Source organism: Phaethon lepturus, unplaced genomic scaffold (genome assembly GCF_000687285.1).
Source record: "Phaethon lepturus isolate BGI_N335 unplaced genomic scaffold, ASM68728v1 scaffold35277, whole genome shotgun sequence".
NCBI lineage: Eukaryota > Metazoa > Chordata > Aves > Phaethontiformes > Phaethontidae > Phaethon > Phaethon lepturus.
In genome coordinates, this window is record NW_010551753.1 from 13,268 (window position 1) to 20,828 (window position 7,561).

General features: G+C 38.4%; 2 protein-coding genes across 2 annotated transcripts in view; one reads left to right on the plus strand and one right to left on the minus strand.

The window, feature by feature from the left end:
* NEK4 (NIMA-related kinase 4) overlaps positions 1 to 3,593 on the plus strand; it is a gene marked incomplete at its 5' end in the record, with an annotated part of 13,335 nt that extends 9,742 nt beyond the window's left edge. Inside the window, 4 exons of the mRNA XM_010291020.1 lie at positions 1 to 69; positions 714 to 931; positions 2,515 to 2,648; positions 3,402 to 3,593. Coding sequence (XP_010289322.1) covers positions 1 to 69; positions 714 to 931; positions 2,515 to 2,648; positions 3,402 to 3,494 — 514 coding nt within the window. The remainder of the gene's footprint in view (positions 70 to 713; positions 932 to 2,514; positions 2,649 to 3,401) is intronic.
* Positions 3,594 to 5,065: 1,472 nt separating this feature from the next.
* Positions 5,066 to 7,403, minus strand: SPCS1 (signal peptidase complex subunit 1 homolog (S. cerevisiae)). Its single transcript, XM_010291019.1, has 4 exons — positions 7,350 to 7,403; positions 6,586 to 6,645; positions 6,150 to 6,236; positions 5,066 to 5,188 (listed from the first exon to the last, which is right to left on the minus strand). Exons 1-4 carry the CDS (start codon positions 7,383 to 7,385, stop codon positions 5,066 to 5,068), a joined length of 306 nt encoding a protein of 101 aa, XP_010289321.1. The 5' UTR covers positions 7,386 to 7,403.
* Positions 7,404 to 7,561: the final 158 nt, after the last annotated feature.

Here is a 7,561-nt window from a genome sequence, read left to right on the forward strand (position 1 = left end):
CCTGTCTGATGATGAGTTGAGCTCTTCCACAAGCTCTACAGATAAGTCTGATGGCGATTCCAAGGAGAAGTAAGTATTTTGCTAATACTGTGCAAGAGCTTTCACTGCTATATTGGACCTTGACTTGGAGTGGAAAAAAATGTCGGAAATTGCTTTCACACTTTATCTCTACATGGTGAGTGCTTGAAGAAGTATGTGATGCATAAAGAAAACAAACTCCGTTTAATTGTTGCCCCTCTGTGACTATAAACTTTCCATGCTGAGCTTTCTGGGACATGTGAATGTGTACCTCTGCTTTTGTCAACTGTAGCTTCCCAGCAAACCAGTCCTCCAGCATCAAAAGACATACACTGTCAGGACGCATTAAAAGCATGAATTCAAAGGTGCCAATATGCTTCCTTTCCACCGTGAATGAGGCTGAATTTATTTCTGGTTTTGTCAGTGTAAGCAACTTTTCAAAAAATACGACTTGTTGCATTACCACAAATGCAGCTACACAGGTAGCAGTAGCTGATAGGATTGTGAGTTGGGTTCTGAGCCTTTATTAGATGAAATACTGATAATGTTGCTTTTGATAAAACTGCACCACGAGAAGTAATTTAACGTGGAATACTTAGCAGGACCTCACTAAACCTACTGAAAGTCTCCTGAATGCAAGGTGGAAGTTGCATCATGAATTGTGACTGAATCACATCTTGTTTCCTCTCTACTAGAAAAAGCAGTATGAATGAAATGAGTGACTTGGTGCAGCTAATGACATGGACACTGAAAATGGACTCTAAGGAGAACTCAGAATACTGTGTAACCTCAACTCCAGCCCCAGAGTTTAAACTTCATAGAAAATATCGAGACACTTTGATTTTGCATGGAAAATCATCTGATGAATTAAAAAAATCACCAGAGGAATTAAACTTTGAAGAGATTCCTTCAGGTCTGTTGCTTTATTATTGCTTTAAAGGAATGGCTGTCAACTGCTAATAACCAAAGAAAACCTGCTTGTGGGCAACAGAAGACATCCCACTTTTATTTCTTCTCAAGTCTCAACAATGCTTATAGAAGTAAACATCTTTCTAAATAATTTTGTGTGCAAAAGCGCTCTAGTTGTGGTTTATTTACCAATGAAAGGAATGTGTGATCGATCTGTGTAATTATTAATGAAGTGAGAAAGCTGGTCTGCGGTATGATTTTTTCCCCATGTGACTTAGAAGCTTACAAAATGAACAGTGGAGTTGAGTATTTTGAAGTAAGGTTTTTAAGTAATTCAAATGATTTGATAGCTGTAAAGCTTTGTGAATTACGGAAAAAGCTGGAACTGTACACAAAGCATTAAACACAGTGGAGGTTTGTATGAGTATAGAAGTTCATCCTCATTGCAGACTTTGGGCAAGCCTATTTTTCCTACAGATACAGGTGCAAGAATCGAATCACTTTTCATATTTAAGGTCTGGTTTAGACCTTAAGTATGTACATGTATTCCAAAAAGCAAGAAAAAATTGTGTTTGCTATGACTGCACTTATTATGCAACAAGAACAAGTGAAAAAGCTGAGGGTAGGTTTTTGAAGTCTCGGAATTTCTTGTGCTTATTTTTTTAAATCATAAAGTTTCTACTTGTAGCTAGTCTGGTGATAGGCAAAGCAATGGGAGAACACTGGATTTTACTCTGATAAGTTGATTCTGCCTAGCTAAAGTAAAATACATTGAAAGAGTTAGTCTCTAAACAGGTATGACTGAATGCTGCAAATTTCAGTGTTTTGCTTTGTTTTTTTTTTTCCTGTCCATTTTTCTCACTTTGAAGTATTACATAGTGAGATCCTCCAGCTATTTACTTACTACCATTTGGGATGACAGGGCTACTGCGTTTCTAAGCTGAAACATATTTTAATTAGATCAGGTATTTTTTTTTCAGTAGGTGATCTATCCTGTGAAAGAAGTGTTGGTGATTTCAGTGATTAAAAGAGCAAGGTACTGTTCTCAGTTCTGTTCCTAATGGAGACCTCTCCTTATAGAATGACTATCTTTTGGCAGCTTCAGCTGAGGAGCAAAAGTTTCAAAGGCTGTTGAGACAAACAGGCAGATGGCAGAAATGATGCCATTAGTGTCTTACAGTGATTAATTTTTTTTTACACTTGCTGTAAGTACAAGTGATTGAATTATTAAAATATTTGGGTGGTGGTATAGTATTAGAGAACAGTACTTTTAATTCAAATAATATTTGTAATATAGTATACAGGAACTGCCTGAAATGAAGTTAGAGGGACCTAATTGTGCAAACTGTGTCTGCATTGACTTTGTACTGTCCAGTGTCTTGAGAGTTAGCATCCGAATGCTTCTGATTCACCATGTTTGTTGATCGTTCCAGCTACCTAGTTCAGATAACTTTATTTCATGCAAATGGTCAGCTGGAATTCTGTGGCAGTACTTACAATGTCGTCCCATGTTCTTCTCCTGCATAGAGTATGAAAATTGACTATAGTGAAAGTAATTATTACTGCATTCATATATTTTTTTAATAGATATTTTATCAGTTCCTGACAAGATTAGGAGAATGGTTGAAATCCTGAGATCTGATGTGGTGCAAGGATTGGGAGTGAAACTTCTTGAGAAGGTGTACAGCATCATGGAAGAAGATGATGAAGTGAAAAGAGAGGTGAATGTCTTCCATATTAAAATTGTTTAATTCCATTATAAACCTAGATAAATGAGCACGGTCTTTCCCTCCCTCCCCCCTCCATTTTTAGATATTGATATAGTACTACAAACTTTGATCCCAAAAAGTGTTTATGGAGTCATTAGCAGGCAAGGGCCGAAGTATATTGTCCATTAGCAGGCAAGGGCCGAAGTATATTGTCATTTTTAAGCTTTAAAAGTTTGATTCTGAATGTGGACTGTGTTCAACCACAAATTCTTCAGAAAGCATAGGAGCTTTAGAATTGTACCATGGTCCCTGAGTTTATGGAAGATGCGAGGGATGCAAATAATTTTACTCTGTGGCATTTCTTCGGTAATTTCTTTTGAACCATAATTTTTTGCCTTTATATTATTTTGCCTAAAGCCCCTTATGTCCTAAGTGAGGAGCGGTTTAATGTCTCTTCCTAATAGAGTTGAGTGAGCAATACCTCCAGCTCATGTGATTCAAAACTTGGTTACAAATAAAATACTGGATCGGTAAGTATGACCTGTGAAAATCTTATTTATATTTTAACTTGTTGGGTGGGATTTGGAACTCTTTTGCCTTCAGACAACAGAGAGTCTTCCATCTTTCTTCCCTCCCATCTATGTTGTCAGACTTCGCATACTGCTTTCAGTTGAGTGCTTTGGTGTTTTTTTGTTAATGGTTTTGCAGTTCCTGCTTTTTTCAATGTCAATAAATTTTGTGGGACTTTTTGTGTGTTTTAAATAGCTGCAGTTGCGGGAGCATATGGGAGACAAGTATGCAAGTTACAGTGTGAAGGCACGCCACCTGAAATTTCTTGAAGAAAATGTGAAGTTCTGACCAGAATTTTTTCCTTAGAGAAAAGGACTGTTTTGTAGCTCATGTGATAGATTGGACCAGCTTACAAAGCGTGTTTATCCATTGACCTCCTTTTCTGGAATAAGGAGGTAAACTTGCAAAAAAGTTAATAGTTTGTAGTAATATTTTTCATGTTAAAATGTGAACCAGGCCTATCACTTTCTCAGAAGAGAAACTGTTTAGTTTAGTTTTTATTCTCTTAATGAAACTTTAAAAAGTTGCTTTTTATAGATGCAAAGGGGGATGGATACTGACTTTTGTATACAAAGGAGTGTAAAAAAAAAAAGTTTTGATTTGAATTTGTCATAGCAAAAGTTTTTTGGTATGGTCATATACTAAATATGGTAATAAAATCTATGCCAAGGCTATGATGTAATAGGTTATAAGCTATTACATCAAATAGTTGTGAAAATTTAGCAGGCAGAAACAATTACTAATTTTTGTAGCACAAGAGCCCTCCAGGTTCTGTAAATTGCCAAGGTAAAGTGCTAAAGGGGGTGACTGTACTGCTTCTAAGCAGAGCCTTTGCTTTTGTGTCTTATTGCTAAGGCAATCACCAAGGTGGTGGAAAGAATTTGGTAACTGGATAAAATAAGTCTGAAAACCTTTGAAAGGAACAAAACCATGGTTACCATGGTCCCAGCTGGAGAAATCCCATTGCCTTACACATACTAATTCATTTTAGGAATGAAAGTGCCCAAGGCCAGGGTCACTTAGAGAAATAGGTGTCTTAGCTTTTCCCTTTCTTTGCATCTAGATTGTGTTGCTACACATGCCCAGCCATTGTCATGTACCATCACTACAGAAAAAGCACATGTTCTTTTTAAAGGATAAAGAAGTCAAAAGGTAATTGAATTTGTAAAATAAAATTTTAAATGCACAACCTGTCTCTTTCCATTGTAACCACCAGCAGCACCTATGTGGGAGACTAACATGACAGTCAGGAGTAAAGAAGTGAAACACTGATGGATCCTGCTGCCTCTGTCATGTAACATAGATGCTCAGGTTACAAGGTTTCAAGCACTGTTGTGTTATATAGGGTCAAGATGTTACTTTCTCTACCCAGGCAAATTTATTTTAAACAAAAAATGCCACTCTGCAATCTCCCAGGGCACTTTCCAATTCTTAACATTTTTCAGAACTGTTTTATGGTACTTGTTACAAACTGCCACTGCTGCTAGCTTCTTTTACACATGGTTAGAAATATTTTAGAAGTCCAGCCATATGTTATGTTTTAGGCTATGGCAAGAGCTTAAGGAGACTTGATTACATTTGCTATGTTCCTTGTTTACTAAAATACTTAAGGGAGATGTGATCTCCAGTAGCCTTCTAAAGTTAATCGCCCCACACCTGCCTTCTCAGTAACTAACTTCACTGAAACTCCAGCCAAAATGCTCTGCAGATCTTGGTGTACTCATCTCTGCAGATCTTGGTGTACTCATGGTAGTATATAAAGTAGTAAGAAAACCACAAACACTAAGCCAAGAAGTATCTCCCAGTGGAAATGCATTTAACAAAATTTAACAAAGTAACAGCATGAAGAACCACACTTTTTAGCTTTTAGCATGTCTCTTTGGCTTTCTGTCTGCTGGCTTCTTTTCTTCTGTTCCCGACTCTTGGACAGGTAGCCACTTCAGAGGATTGCGACGGTACATAGGCCACGGAGGGAGCGTTAGCTTAGAAAAAAGGAATTAAGTCAGAACACGTAAATCAAGATGCTAGATAAATGTTGCGTACAACTTGTGTGGAAAACCTCATTCTGTAACTATTGTACTATTAGTCTTCAGAAAGTTCATAAAATTTCATACTATAAAGATACATATATATATATAGTCTATATTGTATACTACATAGTCATGCTTAAGTAAGCATAACTGAAGGACCCCAGGTCATTGCAAGGAGGATAACGGCACCCACCCTGAAGAAAAAAAGGATACCCCTGGACTACAGAGGGAATGCCAGCTTCCTAGCACCTCTAACACCTCTGTGAAACCCTGCTGTTATCTAGCATCATAGCTAAGTAACTGTAGCAAGACTCCACAGACATTTAGATCAAGAAAAAAACAGATGGATGATAATGTCGTAGAATTATAGTGGCTTTTCAAAACAATAGTGTGTGTGTTATGTAATGACTGGTCAAATCCTGTTGTATCTTGAATGCTTGAAAGGAATAAGAACCATGTGTAAAACCGCATTTGGTGTGCTCCAGTTGCATAGGACACCTCACGTGCATGAATAGGGAATTACGCGTAATTCTCTACTTTGCATTCTAGTCTCTCTCCTCGGTTGGCATGGGCCAGCTGCAAAACTTTCATGATAAGCTACTACTCTACGGAAAGCCTTAATGTCTTTTCTGTTATCAATGCTATCAGCTTGACTTCAAAGAACCATTTAATTGAAATGAAAAACTAATTCAAAAGCAGTATTAAATTGCAGTGTTCTCCCAAATTTTACTAGCATCTGAGAAAAGGCACTTACTGGCTTGTAAAGCATTTCGATCAAAGAAAGTACAGGTATATATTTACAATCTGAATTACATAGCAAACATTTGTCTGTGCTTGACAGCCCCTTAATTTAATGATTATTTGAGGTTAAATAGTGCATGTATTTTCTGTTTTGGGGAAAAAGAATTCTTACCAAACATGATAAAGCAAATCCAGCCATAACTATGTAGACAGTCCATCCAAACTGTTCAGTGATGTATCCATAGATGAAACCAATTATCTGAAAAAATAAAAAAAAAAATCAAACTTCAAACAAGCAAAAACATTTCCCATGCCATGATTAAGTTGGGGGGTTGTGGGAGAAGTTAAGTAGAAAGAGAAATACAGGTTTTTCAAAAGCACAGTCTCTTGAACGCACTTTCTAACCTTGTTTTAAAAATTGTAGGCCAATAATGAAAGTAAAAAAATGAAAGAAGAAAAGTCTTAATCTGTGACAGCCCCTCTGATTTTGTTTCAAGCTTTTAGTGACCCAGTTAAGCCAAACAATCAGAAGAAAAACTCTGTTTGTAAGAACAGAAAACAAAATAAAGTCCTTTGTAATAATAAACCCATAGTTCTAGTGTACTTACTGCAGAGACAAGAATGATTCCTTGAAAAATCTGTTCTGCTAATTTTTGGCCCTTGTAGTCCTGTTGAAAGAGAGATTTTTTTTTTTTGGTCAATTACCCAAAACACAAAATCTACCAGTTAAACTCTTCCAGTTTAGAGCCTAGAGTCAGCCTGACCACAGGTTCTCAACTTTTTTGTTCAACTTTCAAAACAGACTGGAATTATTTTTCTTAAAGTGTCTGGACTTCAAGTGTAAAAGAAACTCTTAATTCACTTAAAACCTCCCCTACAGTCTTGACCACATCAACTAAAAATAAAAGCAAGCACTCTCTGTTCAGGATAAGTAATGCAAGTTCAAAATATCATTCTAGTTAGCTTAATATCACTATGTAAAAGCCATAACACCACAAAAGAGAGTATATGCTTGAGAGGATACCGTATGTATGTCACCTGTGTTTAAATTACTTCAGAAAACGTGGCGCTCTGTGTAAACATTTAGCCTTCTGGCTGTTTACAGCACAGACAGAAAAGTATAGAGGGGTCTCCGTTGCACAGCTGTATATTACCTTCATTTTGCAGTACATTAATGCTCGACTTTTCAGACCAAAAAGATAAAAATTATACGGAGTAGCACCCCGCAACCCCAACAGCAGTTCCTCACAGGCAGGTACCAACACCGCATGGAGGAAGGGGAACGCCACAACACGCACGCAGCCGTGTCGCCAGTAGCGACAAGGGGACGAGGGCCCGGGCACGGCCGGGCCTCCCGCGGCGGCCGCCCTACCATCTGCGTGGGGATGGAGCGGAAGATGTTTAGCATGGCGGCGGCGGAGAGGGGCTCCTCACGGTCCTCCTCCTCCTGGTCTTTGTCCTGCTCCTCCTCGTAGTCGTCTCCCTCGTCCTCGTCAGAGCTCGGCGGCGGCTGCCGGCTGTCTGCGTCGCCCTGGGAGGCGGAGGCGGCGGGCCGGCTTGGCGGGTACCGCTGCTCTGCAGGAC